Raw genomic sequence first — 19,291 nt, forward strand, 5'->3', positions numbered from 1 at the left:
CCGTAGGCCCAGAAGGCCTGTTACTATTATTTTTAAAAAAAATTAAATTAAAAGATAAATAGGTAAATGTTAAGATTTTGATAAATATAACCAAATAATTTTTGTTTCAAAAATACGCAAAACATAAAACCAATAATGAAAAATATTAAATCAAGGTTAAAGATTATTTTACCAATCAATATAATGTTAATATTTATAATAAAAACAAATAATTTTGAGATAAATTGACTCATGAAACCTTAACTTAGGCCGTCGGTTTGGGTTACTCTAATGCAAGTTTTGTTGAGTAGGTCTTTTGTGAGACGGTTTTACGAATCTTTATCTGTGAGACGGGTCAATCCCTACCGATATTCATAATAATAAGTATTATCTTAGCATAAAAAGTAATATTTTTTCATTGATGACCCAAATAAGAGACATGTCTCACAATAATACGACCTGTGAGACCGTTTCATACAAATTTTTGTCAATGTTGTTTGATGATAATAAATAACCGAAAATTATAAGTTTCTTTTTGAATTTTTATACGAAAAGATTCTTTTAATACATCCTAGTTTTTGTTTGATAGATGGTTCTTATATTTATTTTTTGATCGATTAAACAGTGTAAAAACTAAATTAAGAGATGTTCCAAATTTGTTGTGTTCAACAATTTCAGATAATTGAGGTGGTTCGTAATCATTCGCACTTCATGAGAGAAAGAAGAGAGAGCTAAGGGTGGATTGACGTGAAACCAATTCTTCGCCTTTATCTGCAGCTTTGCTGGATATTTTCTGTTAGCCAATTTGCTAATAGCGAGAAGACAAAGCACGGACAATAAAGTCGTGTATGTAAAAAAGAAAAAATACTAAACAAAAGAAATATGTTATTAGAAATATAATATCATGTGTATTAAACCAACAAGAATAAATAAATCAAACCGAGATATCTAACAAGTACATTCCTCTTAAAACATGTTTGTCATATTTTTCAAGAATCAAAATGGAAGACTTTTTCTCAAGATACAACGGGCAGACCTGTAGCGACAGTGAAACAAATCACTACGCCGGCAAACTGAAATAGTACCTGAACTTTATCGACAGATTACACAAAACCACAAACAGTTTAGGCAGAACGAGAACAAGAGGAGGACAGCGGGAACGAGGGATGAGCTGTTGACTTGTCTAGTGTGCTTGAGAGCTTAATTGGCTCGGGAAATATGCTTATCATGTACATAATTAATTGTATCAAGAAATATGCTTATCATGTACATTTTACATAAAATTCGAATGGATCCATTGGGTATGCTTGCAAGCATTTACTTAGTGAGGATCTCAACTAATGGGATGTATTTTACTTAGCAAGTAAAAAGGCAATGGGGCACTTGAATCAATTAATGAAATGCATTCAATATAATTTTAATTGAACTTACATTATTTAGGATGTATTCTAATAATAATAAATGAATAATTAAGTCCGAATTATGTAAAATAAAATATTTTATTTTGTTTTAAAAGCTATTTTAGCAGCATTTTATATTACAGTTTGTGAATGCTTCAAAATAAAAAAATATGAAAGACATACACATGATGATATAAATAACTAATATAAGATAATTATAATTTCATAACTTACACAAAATATAAATTCACTAAATATGTTCCATATAATTAAACTCACAAGGTTACCAAACTTCATATCCAAAGACAAATTGAATATTAATCAGATCGTATATTGAATACAACTGGAGAGTAAAAGGCACACGATTTTGCAAGAAAAACTATCTTGCTCAGATCACATCTGCGCTGTAAAAAATTGTATGCAACATATGAATGAAGGAAAGCTTATATTAACATTATATGACTTGAAATTTGTATCGTTCTTCGAATTCTTGTGAACCATGCCCTCAAAATATCAATGATCAGAGGGTCAAAATGAAATTATATGACAAGAAAGTTACCTTTTCTTTAATTCATCACAGATGAAATCACAAAAACACAAGAAAAATCAAGAATCAGTACACTTCCACATTCCATTGTTCAGATCTCTTCAACTGCTTTTTGTAATCTATCCAATCAATACCTGAAAAAGAATAAATAACAAGCTTAGATATGAGCATTTGGATCATGCAACACAGCGTATACACACATTACTGCTCCAAGTACACACATGTACGTATATTTACCTTCTTTAGCAGCCAAGGATATCATTATGTCGTCAATACCCTTCTCCATTCCCTTCAGCCCGCACATGTAGACGTAGGTGTTATCTTTCTTGAGCAGTTCCCATAGCTCTTCTGCATATTCAGCCATTCGGGTTTGGATGTACATCTTCTCTCCCTTGGCGTTTGCCTGCTCTCTGCTAACTGCATAGTCCACCCTGAAGTTTTCAGGGGATTTCTCCTTCATTTTCTCGAATTCCTGCCCCATCCACCAAAACAAGCTTGGTATGTTTATTTGATTTTCTTAAAATGTTATATCAACTTCACGTCACGCCATGAATGCAATAGGTCTTGATTAAGCAACATCACATATTGCGAAAGGACTATTGATACTCTATACAAGATCGAACAAGAAAATTTTAGCCTTCATTTAGCAGAATACGAATGTCAATCAGCTTCATAACTCGAGGGAGTTGGGGGTGTAAGTTTACCTCTTTGTAGAGTAATGAGCTGCTTGTAGGAACTCCCAAGAACAGCCATGCTAATCCATTGAACTTCAGTAGGAGAAACAGAAACGTATAAATTTATGTTGTCAAAGAACAGCCACAAGATCAAATCTTATTGTAGAAACTGTGGTGGATTCGGTTTTACCTTGTAGTCATCATACTTCTCAAAGAACATTTTCCATAAGAAACCACGAAAGGGAGCAATCCCAGTCCCAGTGGCAAGCTATACAGTGAGTTCCAATTATATAAATACTAGCAATTATCAAAGAAATACATGGATTTTGTTTGAAAATTCATGATTGCAATAGCATGTAACACACCATTATAACGTTTGCATTGGGGTCTTTTGGCATGAGCATCTCTTTGCCTACAGGTCCAGTTATTTTCACTTCAGCTCCTGGTTTCAAGTCACCTGAAGAAAAGATATATACCATTAAAACTTTGCTCAAATTCAGAAAATAAGCAAGTATAGTGTAGCTTTTATCATTTTCAACTGTCTATAGAATCTAGTCATTACACAAGAAGTTTGAGCAAACGCCTTTGACGATTTCCCCTTGGTCGTTGGTGTAGACAAGCCTTTTAACACACAAAGAAACCTGTACAAAGAATAATTATTCCTAGAATCTCACTTTCTTCTTGCTAATAACCTTTCACATTATCGAATTCTTACAGTCTTGGAATCCCCAAAGTCGCCAAGGGCACTGCTTGCGATTGAGTATAGCCGTAACTTGTGAGGCTTCCCATTCTTGTCTACCCCATCTGCAATCACCCCAATTGACTGTCCTTCGCTGTAAGGTACCTCCCCTGTTCAAGAAACAATCAAGACACATTTAAACAACATAAACAATCGGCTTCGCAATTCAACACTGCACTAGCCATCTCATCATGATTCATATACATGACCCAAGTGAATATGTGATACAACCATCTCCAAATTGTAATGGGCGGGACATGTGTGAGATTCACAATAGGTTATCTAGTACTAGAGTCATTGTTTTCGTAGTTAGCAGAATTTATTGTATATAGTCTCGCTTGCCATGCTGGAAAAGTGAGAATTCATCAAAAAATCAATCGAATCAACTACTCTACTCAATGACAATATGCTACAGATGGAAAAATACCCTCGGTGCTGAAAACCATGTGCCACGTTTCACCGGGAGCATCATCAGCTGTGATCTTGGTGTTAAGAAGACACTTGCCAACGTATGGATCCTTAGGCTTGAACTTGTTTACTATCACCCCTTCTTCCTGTTTCTTTGAAACCTTCTCTGCCTTGGCAGGGGCGTCTGTGGTAACTTGTGCTTTAATGAGCACTACTGGGGCACCTGATGACACATTCCTGTAGAATAAAGGAACCTGCACAAGATCTGTTCAGTAACATAAATTTAGAAGGCGCAGATTAACGGAGCAAACCACTCAAATGAAAAATCTTGAAATCTAAAGGAGTAAACTTTACTCCTTTGATACAGAAGGCAACGATTTTTCTACACGTGAAGCTTTCGACCACTCAAATACACTAGCTTGCCCTCGTCAAAATTCCCAACAGTTGCCCAAAGTTTTGCAACCACAAAACTAATACTACAGCACAAGTGATCAAACAATTTCCAAAAAAACCTTGTACTGTAATATAAGAATAAAACAGCAACGAGAGTATTACATGAAAAATGCCGTGTTGCGAGGGGCGAATTCTTGGAACAAAGTATCAAAAAACTCGAGATAAACACAAAAAATACATGAAGAAAAAACAAAACCCGTAACTTGATATGAAATTTCTTGAAGTAAAGAACAATGAAAAACATCAAGTGAGGATCAAACCTTGTTGAAATTGATTCTTTCTGTGGAAATAATGGATGTTCTGGCAGGAAGAAGAGAAGAGGACTTGGAGGAAGGGAGAGACACGGCAGCACTGACTGCAGCAGCCATGGCTGTAAATGACAGTGAACTTAAAGCTTCAACAGTGAAAAATAGAAGAAAGGGAGTGGGAAGATAAAGTGATGCTGTGAACACTAAGAAAATTTGGAGCAGAAATGAGTATGAGGATCCTTTGATTGGGTGGAGGAGATTCGAAGGCCAATGCATGGAGGGTGTGAGGATAAGAAAATGTGCAATATCTGATTCTCATATTTCAGCCTCAGGATTAAAAAAAGATTCGTCTCAATTTGCCAATATAGATTCTACTAATAGAAAACTAAATTGATTTATCTGAAATTAAATTATCTTGGACCTCGTAGAGCAGCGTGAGATTTTTTTTTTCCCCATAAAAAATTGGTGTTGTATCTCGTTGTAAGCTTAGAATAGACATGTCGTCTTTGAAATTCTTTTGGTTATAAAAGTTGAGTTTTTTTAAGGAAAATATAGCTTTTATTTATGATAAAATATATGGATATATGTTTATTGTATCTATATTTTATTTTACCATTGATAAAATTACATGATGACTCCTGGATTTCAGATTATCCATCTAGTAATCCCTGAGAGTTTGAGACATTTGACAATCTAATTAACTCCACATTACTCCCAAAAATATGAACTACCTGCATCCTACAAAATTACTCAAGAATGAATATAGTAAAGAAAATGAAGTAAAAAAGATTGGAAAATCTTCATCGATTCAATGGTGTCCCTGAAGATTGATAGAGTAACAACTGCCTTTCAACGCCTTCTAACAATGTGCACATGTATTCATCTCGCATCAACCAGAGTTCGTTTTCGGCCCATTTCAGCACAGTGAGCAAGTTCACCTGCGCGACATCTTCGCTGTCTGGCACGTGCAATCCGATATAGCACACCACTGTCAATGCACGTTTTTTAACAATCTTCTCTCCGAAGTACACTAGCTGAACTAGGTGATGCACTCCTCCTACGCTGATGATTAACTTAGAGTAATGCTGGTGAAGATCATTTTCAGGGCAAATGAACTTGGTGAGAGTGGCACAAACTTCACTATCAACCTCGGCTTCTCCCTTGTCTAGTAAATTTACAAGGGGGCTTATCATTCTTGCACCTTCTGCACAGAAATTTTGAGCCAAATTTCCAATTATTTTAATGCAAGGAACGAGTATTTTTGAATCGGCCTCGTTAATGACCGTAAAGAGCTGATCAAAGACTGCTTGGCAGGCAGGCGAGTTGGGGTTGAATGCCGATTTTAACTCTGCATTTCCCTCTGCAAGTGCGGTGATCTCCATCAATGCCCATGGCCAAATTGTGACGAACTTCTTCAGGCCCATTCTTCAAAAGATCAGCGAAGATCCGTAAAGTTCTTGGCTTCGAAATGCTTAGGCAAATGGCATGATTCCCTTTAGCAAGGTAGCGAAGGGCTCTTAAAACCATCGTCTTTCTATATGCTTCGGTCACAGGGTCCTCCACTTCTTGAGCTCCAACACTCGCTCCAGATACCAATAAATGTACAGGATTTACCATGGCAACATCTTTGTCATTGCTCGTGCCAAGGTTGTTCTGAATAAAACCATTGTTACCCCGCAAAGCCCTGGTACCATTAACCACATCTTGCTCCAGATTAGGCTGCTCAGTCCTCAATGGACTGGAGATGTAGTTTTCAACATCCTCACCATTCCCGCTAATCTCAATGGCATTTGCTGCAGTACTGCTACCAGTATCACTTGTCAATAAAACGGTATTGATGGCAAAATGGTATTTGCTTCTGAAGGCGAGATGACTAACGAGCAACGGAATAATGCCGAGCCGTGCAAAAAGATCCTGGCATTTGGGGTAATGTGAGGAAAATTCTGACACAGCCCAAGCAACTAAAGCCTGAACTTTCATCGGGCCTCTTTTGAGTACTTTTACAAAGACTAAGCAAACGTCAGTATGTATCATTTTCTTGACATTTTCAGGGTCATTTCCAAGCAATCCAATCGCCCTGGCGGCATTCTCCCGCCCTTCCTAATGCACCTACCTTCATCAATTTTGACAAGGGTAAAACTCCACCGTCCTCAATAAACAACTTTCCAAACCGATCATTTTCGCGAAATAAAGTAACCAGAAGCCCAGACGCATTGGATCGACCCTCCATTGAACCCATGGACAAGATGGCGATCTGCTCCAATATAAGGCAGATGATTGGGTCATTGCAGGCGAATGGAGGTAAGCCAATGTGGCCCTCATAGCCAGCAGAGATTTTTAGAAGCCAGCTGACATCGACAATAGATGATTGTAGTTGAGATGACACTTTGGGGAAGGCGGCAGTGGGTATAATGGTGAACGCACGCTTCAGGACATTGGCAGAACATTTCAGCAGCAAGGCCAGTGCTTCATCCAGGACTTGCTCCGTGTAGCTAACGATGCGGCGAGCAAAGTAATGCTTGCGGGCACGCGCCTGCAGGCGCAGAAGATACGCGAGTGTCCCAGTCTTGGATTTAAGGTCCGCGCATTCTCGTTTGAAAAGGATGGCAAAATCCGCCGCAAGTATCACCTGATCCGCCAACAAGATAGACTTCTCCAAGATGTGGGGAGACGTGATTGGTTTCTCTAACAATTTTTTCACCAATTCCTCTGATAAAAGTGCATGAGACATCATAGAGAAGAAACGTTACATGAAAGCAGAGAATAATCAATCCCCAAAACGAATAGCTCATATAATTACTAAAATCAAAGATGGATTACAATAGTACCAGGAACATCTGCAAGCTGGCTGAGAATTGATTTCAAAACCCGAAAAAGAAATCTGGGAATAATCGGAGAAGGAGCTGCTGCAGCTGCTGAAGCTGGGACAGAGCGCAAGCTGGCGAAGGTTCTCTGTTTTCAGCGTGGCGACCACCAGCCTCTCCCAGTTATCATACACATTCGGCATAATTAAAAAAAAAATTCTGTGTTTTCTACAGTTTCTTGGATTATTATTGTTGTTGAAGAAGAAGCAGACCAAGAACTATCAGTTTTGGTCTTCGGAAACTTCTCCTCATGTCAGCGGTGGCTTCCTTTTCCCCTCTTTATCTCTTTCCCATTCAAGAGCCAATGAATGATACTCATATAAATAAATGAAAATAATGATTTTGAATTAACCCTTTTTTTTTGGAATATTTTTTAAAAGAAAAATATAACATATTCAACCAGGCCATACAGAGTAATTTTCCCTCGCATTGATTAATTATCGACTAATCAAACATTATTATTTGGTTGATGAACCATGCGTTGCAACTTATTTTTTAAGACTAAATCAACTAATATAATAATATCCTTAAAATTTCTTAAATTGTAACTGCACGAATTTAAATATCTCTATTCAATCTAAATCATACGCAAATACCATAAAAAGATGGGTTTTCAGGTGATTAATGGCTGCCATACTTGTGACACCATGTCGTCTTTCTTATGAATTTTTTATCCAATTTTTCTTGGCAAAAACTCGTGTGAGACGGTGTCACGGGTCGTATTTTATGAGACGGATATGTTATTTGGGTCATGCATGAAAAAATATTACTTTTTATTGTGAATATCGGTAAGATTGACCCGTCTCACAGATAAAGATTCATGAGACCGTCTCACAGAAGACCTACTCATTTTTCTTCACGTGATTCTTTAAATAATTGATTTTGTTTAAACTGCAAACTTCCAAGTAACATATTTTTTGCTTGATATAGCGGCTAATATTATATAATGTTGACATTTTTACTCAAATAGTGAGAGGATAATATGAAAACTTTTTGATTGGAGATATATCTTGAATAAGATGTAAGATATAGATAGCACACCCGTAGTAGATAAAAGAAACTATTGTATTTATTTTTAATCAAATCGTAAAAAAAAAAAAACAAAACAAAACTTTCAGAATCAGATATAGTAATAGACAAGGTAAAAATTCAACTTTAAAGGTGTGTTCTCTAAATGTAATTGAACAAAGTATAAGTATGAAAATTTGGAGAAATTAAAAAAGACACTGATAGCCAATCAATTCCAATGGTTCTAAAATTCGTTAAAGACTAATCAGACGTCAGACTTGGGATGGCAATGGTATGAGACGGGGACGGGTTCGCCATCCCCGTACCCGTCCCCGATTTCCATCACCACCCCAATACCCGCCCCGATCCTCGTTTTTTCGGGTTCGGGGAATTCCCTAAACCCGAAACTTCGGGGATCAATTTCTCATCCCCGTCCCCATCTCCATTTCAAAAATATTAATATGACAAGACGATGTCGGATTCGAAAATTTTCTCCAACCAAAACTTATTATTATCTATTATTATTAATGATAATATTAATATTAATATCAATATTAATAATAATATTTTTATTTTTATTTTAAAAAATAATAATATTATTGATATTATTTTCGGGACGGGTTCGGGTATGGAGATAGTAATCCCATAACCGTCCCGAACTATATCGGGGATTTTTTTAAATCCCCGAACTCGAAAAAATCGAAGATCCTCATGTCCGTTTCGAGTTTTCTCCGCGGGGCTCCAAACCGACGGGAATTTTGCCATCCCTACGTCAGACCAACACTTGAGAGTAAAAACTAGACATCGCTAGACACATTTCACGATATCCACATGATAAGATAGAGTTTGATATGGTAAGAGAAGCCAAAAAATGAAATGAATTTCAAGACAATTTGTGACATGAACTGATGAAAGCTAGCTAATATATATATATATATATATATACACAGCTTACTATTTCAACATTACAAAACTTCCCAATATATAACATCGCAAAGTTAGAACTACAGAGATCAACTAACCTCGATTTACAGATTAACATAAATTCCAAACTCTTCTAATTTCTTGACCGAGAACCTAAACAGCCTTCTACCCCCCAAAAAAAAAAACAATAATTAAAACCAGGGGTGCCAAGTCGGATCCATCATGCACAAGTTTCTGGGAGTGAGAGCAGCGTCAACCAACTCAGCAACACCCCTCTGCATCGATTGTGGTGGATCATTACCATTTTCCTCCTGTTTGGCAAGATTCAAAACCAGTCGGGACAATATATGAGAAAACATAAACAAAAGAATATTTCAGCAGCACAAATAATTTCACAAGGCAAAACGAGATACCACGAGTGCAGAGATCTAGCTCGAAATTTATAGCATTTCGGAACAGCATAAAGCATACCTCTTCGGAGATGTATTGTGGAGCGATTCCATTGATCCGGTCGATTACATGCTCGACATTTGTGGAGACTTTCTGTTTTAGGTCAACATTATTCAAAACACCACCTCCGACAACAGGAGTAAGAGGCATCCCAAGAGGTCTTCTCCAGGACCAAGATATCAATTCATCACGGAAAAACATAGCCAAATGATGCCACAGATGCTGACTTTGCTGCAGCGGAATATTTTAAAACAAATTTATCATAAATTCCGATATCAAGAAGCATCTAAAAAGCTCAATATAATAAAATAACCAAAATTACACACTTTGGGTGAAACCACTGCTTGAGCAGCAGCACACATGGCTGAGACGATGAGACCTTCCACACCGAAATGAGAGAAAAATGCCTGCAGATTCCTTGTCAGGCGAAAAGGCACATGTTCATTGAATTCAATCATTCCATTTGCGTCATAGGCAGGGTGAAAATCAGTTTGAAAAATTTTTCCCGTGTTCTTGGCAAACAGAATCTTGTTAGGGGACCTTCCTCCAATTTGTAGCATGAAGGACATAAAGCTTGAGAGGGCCAACTGAATAGCGAATTGTTTCTTGAATGCCCATAAATGGTTTCCACTAACTAAAGTTTTATACATGTATTGCGAGAGTATGCTGTCTGTCACAATATTTTTTGTGATATCATTGTATGCTTGAAGGCGGAGATCAACCACAGCTTCAGGCGACATCTGACCACATATGGCCTGGTTCAATTGCTCTTTGAAATATGTGATCGGTAAATCTGCCTCTCGATCATTTCTAGCACAATGATTTTCATATACCTCAAGAAAGGTGCTGTACATTAGATCGTCTTCGACCATCCGGACCTACACATCAAATACAATAATGAATCAAATTGTCTCACTGATACGGTCAACATGAAGTGCTCCCAATGTTTAAGTAAAACCAGGGAGAATTTTGTTACGTCCAGATACACTTTCATTTTTCATGAACCCCCAAGTGTAGTGAAATGATCAACAATAAAAAGCAAATAATTAAACATACGACGGAAATTTATGAGTAGATTTTAACGTTTGTCAACGCAGCAATGCACTTAAGCTGGTCTTTATATTAGAAATTCTGGAAAGTTATTTGATAATACCATCTAGAATCCAAGAATCACAAATAACACATCTACCATTAAACTATACCAGCAAGAATATGATTATTATATACAAGAACATTTTCAGCTGGCTGATATGCCAGTTGCAGTACGTCTTCCTCTTTTCATTTTGGTTAGGTAAAGTTATCTCTATGCCTTGCAATCCAGGTATCACACCCCACATAATGTTTTCAGGTCTTTCAGCCAATTGATACGTCCCAAAGTAAATGAAAATAAAAAATACATAACCTCAGAACTAACGCTATACCTGTGACCACACTGGAATAATGATCGGGGTGTGAATGGAGATGTGACGACGCCTAGATTCCTTGTGCTTATCGAACATTAGGTTCATTACACGGAAAAGTTGCAAGATCCTTTCATCACTTCTAGCATTGGGAGTCAGAGAAGTCTGAACAATGAAATGGCGCTTAGAGCCATCAGAACCCATCAGGGTCAACCGACGGAAACTGCTGCCATGCCTTCTCACAATTGGAACGTCAGCTCCCACGCGATCTAACTTCACAGTATGATCAGGTGCAACTTCCTAGATCACACAATGAAATTATTTACTAAACAGATTCAGTGTTAAAAAGAAAACACTAGGGGGGGAAACAGGATAAACCAGGATCCACTGTTACATAAAACTGTTATTCGACGCAGCTGCATTGCATTCTTATCAACCGACAACATAATTGGCACCTATTAGTTACATAAATTATTATTGTAACAGTTTATTCAACCGGGTCAACTTTAATTCGTCTTGTCTTCATATAGCATGAAATTGTAGCAATTTGAAGAGTGCGTGAATAAAAAACCTTGGCATCATGCGGGCACTGTCATCATGTCTTGATCAATAATTTTAGTTTCCAACTAGTGTGGTTGCTAAATGTGACAAATTAGCTGTTAGACAATAATTAGAAAGCATATGTTCGTTCTGAAGAAAAATGAATCAACCATCCATGCCATACAATTCGTCAAATATAGAATAAAATAGTCGGGGATTATTCTATTTCAACATAGTTTGCTACTTCTAAATGCCCAAGGTTAAAAATATGATCTTGAACAAGCAATTAATTAAGTATTAAATTGACTTGATGTACCTTATCAGTGAAATATTGTCCTGGAATTTCGACATCGACAGCATAATATTCTTCCAACCCTTTACTTTCATCCTCCAACTTCAGAACAGCAGGAAAACGATCTTCGACATTGCTTTGGAGAATATTCTTCCAGTGTTTCAATCGTTCAGTAAGATCAGTAAGGGTGGCTGGAAATGTAGTAGTACTCTCTGGATCAAGATCGCGTTCAAAATCTTGCTTGTACTCTCTAACGAATTCAACATGCTTATTAACAGCATCTGCCGAAAAGCAAGCTCTGCAAACACCAGAGAGCTCTTTCTTGAGAGACTGGGGAACTTCCGCTGTCGTGGCAGTTGGATACTTGTAACAGCGATGGAGCAGGGCATTAACTACTGCTAACAGCCTCTCCTCAGGTAATGTAACAAACCGTGACCCGATTTCTGTGAGTAGAATCTGCAAAAGCAAACATTTCTCAACCACGTCAAAATTTTAGTTTCAAAGTTCAAAAGATTGTTCTAGCTTCATGTAAGACCATAGTGTGATGAAATCAGCAAGGTTTCCAGAATTATTAAACTAGCATACCCTATTATTAATTTCCCTCCAGTTCAAATTGAACATGACAAGTAGAAGAGAGTGACTGGTACAAATAATTAAACAAAGGTCCTACCTCAAGTTCACTAGCCAGATTGGTATGTTTACTTCTAAGAGTCTCCATTATGTCCTTTGCAGCATCAAATGCACTGGCTGCAGAGGCAACCAATCCCATGGCACCATTACGTCGCAATGCAATTTGACCTGCATCATTACCAGATGAACTTTGATGCAATGACTGGTCAGTCCCAGACGGCATGCTGCTTTCAGCAGTACTAGATCTTTCTGGTTCTTGCACCTGAGAACTACTTCCATCATGTGATCCAAGACCTCCGGCAGATTGAGCTCCCTGATGAAGCTGATTTTCTGACGCCAATGAGCCCCCACCCTGAGAAGCCACTCTTGTATTTCCATCAGGCATCCCGATAGATCCAGCAGCTACATTTTGCTGCATTCTCTGTTGGGCCATAGCCATTCTACCATATTCAGATCTATTTGCAACATCACGTCGTTCGAGCAGATACGTTCGAAGCCAGTAATATAGTGCCTAAAATTTAAAAGAAGAGAGTATTAATACTTAGAGGACCCAATTTCGGAATTAGATTTTCAAATCCTCATTTTCAAGAAATCTATCTACCTGAGGATATACAGTGGCAATTTTAAGCAAAACAAGTTTGCAATGTGGAGCTTCTGTCCTTTGTAAGGAAAGTAACAACTGGGGAATCCAAGAAAGCCAAACCCAATGCGGTATTTGCTCCAAGTATTTATCAAATGCTCTTCCCACAGGTTCATTGGGTGTGTCAAAACTAAGAAGATACAGGACCCGAGCTAGGTGGCTTCTAGAATCTGGAATTCCAAATTTGATGCCTTGAAGGAAGCAGCTCACAGCATATTCAAGCCAGTTCTCTTCATGGGTTTCCTTGTAAGCCTGTACAAAAGATCAGAATAAATCATTTCAAGTTACCACAAAAAAAGAGAAAACAGATAACCAAACAAAAGAGCACATACCATATCGCAATAATTTCCCCAGCTAATCCATCCTTTGGGCAAGTTCTTGAAGACGGTAATGGCATTTGAATATTGAAGGTTGGCACCTTCACAGTCACCAAGCTTCAACAGAAAATCACCCTTGAGGCGAAAAATTTCAGCCTGGTGTTTGACGGGAAAATAATCCAGGTTAGTACTATTGATCAGATTAAGACCGCTGGTTAGCTCTCCCTTCATTTCCAAGTATGCTTTTGCTTGTTCTCTTATTTTTACAAAAGCCTCCTGCAGATGATTAATCGACATTAAATAATGAAGTAAAAAATTGGAAGACCAACGTGTTATTGTTATTTACCACCTCTGCCTCTATTCCCTCTTCACCATAACCTAATAGAAGGGGTTGGCAGTAGTTATGCATAAGAATCAAATGAAAGATAAAAACACAATCAACTAGACCTGAACTTCCATCGTCGAGTGTCCATACATCTTTTCAAGAATTGAAACACAGATATCATGCAGCCCATGCTTACGGGCAATGTGGGCAAGTTTATTGACATTCCACGCCTTGTCACGGAAACCAAGATGATGAAGTTGTGAATTTGTGTTTATTAAATCCTTAAATGCATCTATGACCACATTATATAATTCGTTCCTCCACTGAAGCAAATCGTACCAAACAGACAAGTTGTCCCATTCATTCGGTGTCCTCAATCTCCATGTCTCAAGGATATCCTTAAGATCTGCGTATAAGCCACCATGAACACCAGTAACAGAATTTCCAGAAAGTTTGTTTCCGTTTGCAATATCCACAATAATCCTAGCTGATTCTTGAACTTCAACTAATTGCTGAAACTGTTGCAGTAGAGGTATTTTGGCGTTAATGGACATTTCAGGCAATTGCCACCACTGTTCCAAAGCCAGATCAACGCCTTTTCCCACAATGTCTTCAGCTTCTTGTACACCATTGATGTTCTTTTCATGAAGAGCAAAATATGCCTGGATAATACGAAGTTTTGGAGTTTCTTCCACTTGAGCCTTCGGAATAACTTGATCTCGTAAATATACCCAGTCAGGCTGTTTCCAGAGACTATCAAAAAGTATCTCGTAATTGTCAACAAATTTCCCAAATTCGGAAAGTGCATCCCACTGACTAAGTTGAGTAGCACAATGGAGCCACTGCTCTTCCCAAAGGCACATCTCAGCTTTTGGTACTGTATTGCTGTAGGTGCCTTGAGTTGCCTTAACCATGGCCTGATAGAAAAGGCTTTGAGCTTGTTGCCAATACCCATTCTGAACAAGTGAAAGACCAGACCTAGTTTCCGATGTAATTGAGCGTTTCTTCCACAAACCATACCTCATATCTTCTTCATTGAGTAACCGATAAAGCTCAGCAAGGGATTCAGAACACTTAGTCTCATTCAAAAATAACATTACATGACTTTCAAGCAGTCCTAATGCAATGTGCCATGCATTATAAGTTTTTCCAATATATTTGATTAGTTCACTGGGCATCCGTGGCTGAGGGTGACTTAATTGAAGCCCTTCCAGAAGAGCTTGCACAACATTTGGTCGGTGGGCTTGCTGCTTTTTATGATAATCTTTCGATAATAGAGCTATCATTGGCTTAGCTAGTGCCACCTGTTCTTCCTTCTGTAAGGTTACCCAAACAATAGGAAACACCAAAACCCACAAATGATAAGCAACATTTGCATCTGTGTGGGCCAGCTCTCTTAGCGGGATGATAAGATCCAGAACCTATAATGCAAATCAATATCATAAGTATTAGTAAAAAAATTCTTACCTGATGTATAGAAATTCTAGCACCAAAAAAATAGGGCCAAAGACAAAGTAGGTGTGAGAAAGTCAAAAGCAGCATTGTACTATTGAAGTGAGAGAGAACCCACTATCCTAACTATGCACACATTTTGTGATTACTGAAGTGAATCAATTGCTTGAGTTCTTTAACCAACAAAAGTTAAGAAAGAGAAGGCATCAATGAAGAAAAAGGGCAACAAACACGCGAATTTCTACCTGTAGTTTGCTCATTTCATTGAGAAAAAGCGAGTGCTTCAACATAAAGCTATCAAGCGTCAGAGGAGCTTCATCTGAGCCTTCAGGATTATCAAGAGCCATTGGCTGTGGACCAGACGTGGAATTTTCACCCAATACCAAAACTGGAGGAATTTTTGCAGAGTTTGGAGCCAGCGTAATTGGTTTGTCCTCGACTAAGATTGACAAAAGAAGATCGAGGCCTTGTTTAAGCCAGAAAACATCGCTTAAAGCTTCCCAATCTTGAACTTGAATGATGTACTGCAGCCTAGTGAACAATGTTTTCCCAAGGGATTCATGATAAAGTGCAAAAAATTTCTTCCTCATCTCGGGATCTTTTGCCCGTAAACCAAGTAAAAACTGCCTCTCCACTTTCTGAAACACATCTTGACGCAGAGAATGAGGATACCTGGAAGTAAATTAAGTTAATATAGTATTATGTATCAATTTGTCTGGAAAAAACAAACATTTTCACTTACTTATTCGCGTCCGCACAAAGCCGATAAAGCAGTTCAAGATACTTCTGATCCCATTCATCAGCAGTACTCGGAGAAAAGTTCTGCTTATCTACTTGTGAAAGCTTGTGGAGTAATGAAACGACTTCCTTTGGAGTGATAAACGTAGTAGGCACAGCAGATAATCCAGATTTACCAAAAGCATCATCAACCCAACCTTTAATCACATCAAGAACACAGACAAGTACAGAAGGATCAGTGCCCTTCTCAGATAGCAACAAGTTGAGTATTTGAGTTACAGATCTTTTGCAATCAGGCACACTCATTACTCTTTCACTGATAAGTTTCAACACAGATTTCAAGTTTGTAATGGCGGTCCTAATATCGCCACCTTGACGAGAGGAAGTCACAGCAGAGTCAGGATCTGATCTCTGGCCCTGGAAGAATAAACAAGTGGTGTTTAAAGATGCATCATACAATGATGTAGTATGAACACGACAATGAAAGCATGACATGAAATATAAAAAACATCAAAACCTAATACCCAAACTTCCAATGAACCTTAATACATTCCAAGTATAAAAACCATGAACCTATTCTATTCTAACACTGTGGTCATGAGTTCAAGCACGATGGTCAGATATCAGCTCAAAACATCTAAAAGTAGAATGCAAAAAACAAAAAACGTTCGCTTACTGAATGAAGATACTTACTTGTCTGGTATAAGAACCACTAGATATTCCCATATCTCGTGCAAGACGCTGAAAGACACGAACCAAACTGAAAGGATCGACAAGGTTTTTGTGCACATCTGCTAAGGATTTTATGACGTGAAGGACAAAGCTAATCATGCTAGCAGAGTTATCTTCTCCTGAATTCTGAATGGCAGCAACCGCTGCAAGGTGCTTTTGTACAAGTTCCTCTACTTTTTGATACAACATTTTCACTTCTTGAGTTGTGCTAATTGCTTCAGGAGGAAATGCAGCAGAAACCATCTTCAAAAGAGTGCACAAGGAATTTCCATCATCTAGCATTTTGAACTTAAAACATGGCTCCAGAATCTGCCAAAGATGAATAAAAGGGCCATAAAAATTGGCCTCCAAAAAAGCAATGCAAAAAAATCATGATGCACAAAGAAACTTACCTGAGAAATCTGGTTGATGTTATTTCGCACAAACAAATGGGGTTGCTTTTCCAAGACCTTGTTCATCACATCTAGGCCCTGGGCTAAGGCAGTCGATGGATCCTTCGACTGAGAGGATGGTGTACTGCTGAGCAACTTCTCTAAATAATTGAATTTTACATTAGCATTGGGCCAAACTTCCAATGCTTGTGATAGAAGCTCCAAAGCTTGTTTATACATGAGACTTGCCTCCTTGTTTGTCTCCTTGTCTTTAGGTTCTATTACCAATGCTACCTAATTAGGGGGAAAGGAAATTATCAGTCTAAATAACACCTCATAAAACAAATTTTGTTCCTTGAGTCATTACCAACAATGGCACACTAACAAAAAGAGGACACAAATGGCATGTCTTTTATATCATCTAATTTCTGTAGTAAACATGGATATAGTATGTAAAACAGATATTATGAAGCCTTATCAAACTAATAAGCTGACAATAGCTGGCCCAGATACTTAAGCAAGTAAATGAGGAAAAACACAAAAAGAAAGTTAATCGTGAATATCTTTCAGAAGGTGAATCAACTCACGAAAAAGATACATGGCATGCCACAATCCGAGTAGCTGAAGTTGAGATGCAGGAAGATAAAGTTAGGAACAATATATGTGCTGTAGAGAATCTATGTGCAGTTGCTTATCGAGAGATGTATATATCACTATGGGCCCTTTTTTTTTTATAGGAAACGATTAATTATTAATAGTGATAAAGTAAAAGGAGTACATCAGTGGACTAGTAGTCCACTGTCATAATTCCGCGCAATCCAATAAAATAAAACTTAAGTACTCTAGCAAAACACATATTCCCAATGTCTCATCAAATCAAAAAAGGAGACATTAGCGAAGTCTTTGTGGTTTCCTATCCACGTTGCCATGTTGATCTTGATTTTTTCCCAGCAATCCTCTGAATTTGCCTCAATATCTTCAAAAATTCTTCGGTTTCTTTCTAACCAAACCGTCCAACAAATGCAGTGAACCACAATCTGCCAAAAAATTCTTCCTCTATTACCATTTGGCTGTCCCAAATCCATATTGAATAGCTCTTTTGTTGACTTTGGTGTGACCCAAACCAATCGCAGCTCTTGCAACGCTCTAGCCCACAGAGATATGGAAAATGGACAATGAATGAGCAAATGATCTTGAGTCTCTGTTTCATTTCTGCATAAAACACACCAGTTGGGACTCAAAGTAATACCGGGACATCTTTGTTGAATCATCTCCGAGGTCGGTAGCTTACCCAGAGTGGCTGTCCAAGAGAAAATCTGGATCTTATTTGGGACGGGATTTTTCCAAATGGCATGGAATAAACTGAAAGGCGGAAAAAGATCATCTGGGAAAAAAGATGCATAGAAAGAACTGACTGAGAAACAACCTGAAGAATCCCCACTCCACTTAATAAAATCGTCTACCCCTTCAACTAATCTAACCGACTCTAATACAACTAAAAACTCTGACAACTGACCAATTTCGTTATCTCTTACCGCCCTTCTGAAATGAAAATCCCAGGAAAGATTGGACGTGACACTATCAATAAAGACAAAATAAGATATAGGCAAATTATGAAGTGCTGATAAACGAAACAATGCTGGAAAAGAATCTTTGAACGAAGAGTCCCCCCACCATTTATCCTCCCAAAATCTAACCTTATTCCCCTCTCTCACAACAGTAGAAACTCTCAATTTAAAAGTTGGGTATATACGGGAAATATACTTCCAAGGGCATCTAAACGTGGTGTTCCTTGCCAACCCCGCATCCCATCCATTTTCTTGAAACCCATACTTACTAACAATTATCTTCTTCCATAATGTTCCCTCTTCGTTGAAAAATCTCCACCACCACTTTCCAAGCAAGGCCTTATTTCTGAAGATGATTTTCCCAACTCCCAAACCCCCTTTATCCTTCGGCTTGCAAACATTATCCCATGAGACCAAATGAATGTGTCTATCCCCTTCCGTACCATCCCAAAAGAAATTCCTTGAAATCTTATCCATTGAATCCGCTATATTTTTGGGGACCTTGAATAAGGACATATAATATATCGGGATGGAATTCAAAACCGATAATATCAATGTTAATCTTCCCCCTTTCGACAAGAAAGACTTCTTC

The 19,291-nt window shown here is 38.0% G+C and overlaps 2 protein-coding genes and 1 pseudogene across 3 annotated transcripts in view; all 3 read right to left on the reverse strand.

Moving 5' to 3' along the window:
* Nucleotides 1-1,811: 1,811 nt before the first annotated feature.
* LOC142536861 (ferredoxin--NADP reductase, leaf isozyme 1, chloroplastic) lies at nucleotides 1,812-4,741 on the reverse strand. Of its 2 annotated transcripts, none has more exons than XM_075642241.1 (9): nucleotides 4,461-4,741; nucleotides 3,767-4,001; nucleotides 3,316-3,449; nucleotides 3,163-3,241; nucleotides 2,966-3,057; nucleotides 2,791-2,868; nucleotides 2,631-2,693; nucleotides 2,164-2,398; nucleotides 1,812-2,060 (listed from the first exon to the last, which is right to left on the reverse strand). In XM_075642241.1, the coding sequence occupies exons 1-9, from the start codon at nucleotides 4,722-4,724 to the stop codon at nucleotides 1,993-1,995; spliced, it is 1,248 nt and encodes a 415-aa protein (XP_075498356.1). In that variant the 5' UTR covers nucleotides 4,725-4,741; the 3' UTR covers nucleotides 1,812-1,992. The 2 variants fall into 2 exon arrangements, with proteins under 2 accessions (XP_075498356.1, XP_075498357.1); XM_075642242.1 differs by having other exon boundaries at nucleotides 3,767-4,012; nucleotides 4,461-4,594.
* Nucleotides 4,742-5,031: 290 nt separating this feature from the next.
* On the reverse strand, nucleotides 5,032-7,179 carry LOC142537853 (uncharacterized; annotated as a pseudogene).
* A 2,047-nt stretch (nucleotides 7,180-9,226) lies between these two features.
* Nucleotides 9,227-19,291, reverse strand: part of LOC142536862 (SAGA complex/NuA4 acetyltransferase complex subunit TRA1-like) — a 32,351-nt gene continuing 22,286 nt past the window's right edge. Inside the window, 13 exon segments of the mRNA XM_075642244.1 lie at nucleotides 9,227-9,555; nucleotides 9,716-9,925; nucleotides 10,021-10,572; nucleotides 11,116-11,394; nucleotides 11,951-12,382; nucleotides 12,597-13,067; nucleotides 13,158-13,448; nucleotides 13,529-13,789; nucleotides 13,961-15,259; nucleotides 15,536-15,962; nucleotides 16,033-16,445; nucleotides 16,722-17,069; nucleotides 17,153-17,425. Of these exon segments, the coding sequence (XP_075498359.1) occupies nucleotides 9,436-9,555; nucleotides 9,716-9,925; nucleotides 10,021-10,572; nucleotides 11,116-11,394; nucleotides 11,951-12,382; nucleotides 12,597-13,067; nucleotides 13,158-13,448; nucleotides 13,529-13,789; nucleotides 13,961-15,259; nucleotides 15,536-15,962; nucleotides 16,033-16,445; nucleotides 16,722-17,069; nucleotides 17,153-17,425 (5,376 nt within the window). The 3' untranslated portion in view covers nucleotides 9,227-9,435.

The sequence above is a fragment of the Primulina tabacum genome, chromosome 2 (assembly GCF_025594145.1).
Source record: "Primulina tabacum isolate GXHZ01 chromosome 2, ASM2559414v2, whole genome shotgun sequence".
Classification (NCBI taxonomy): domain Eukaryota; kingdom Viridiplantae; phylum Streptophyta; class Magnoliopsida; order Lamiales; family Gesneriaceae; genus Primulina; species Primulina tabacum.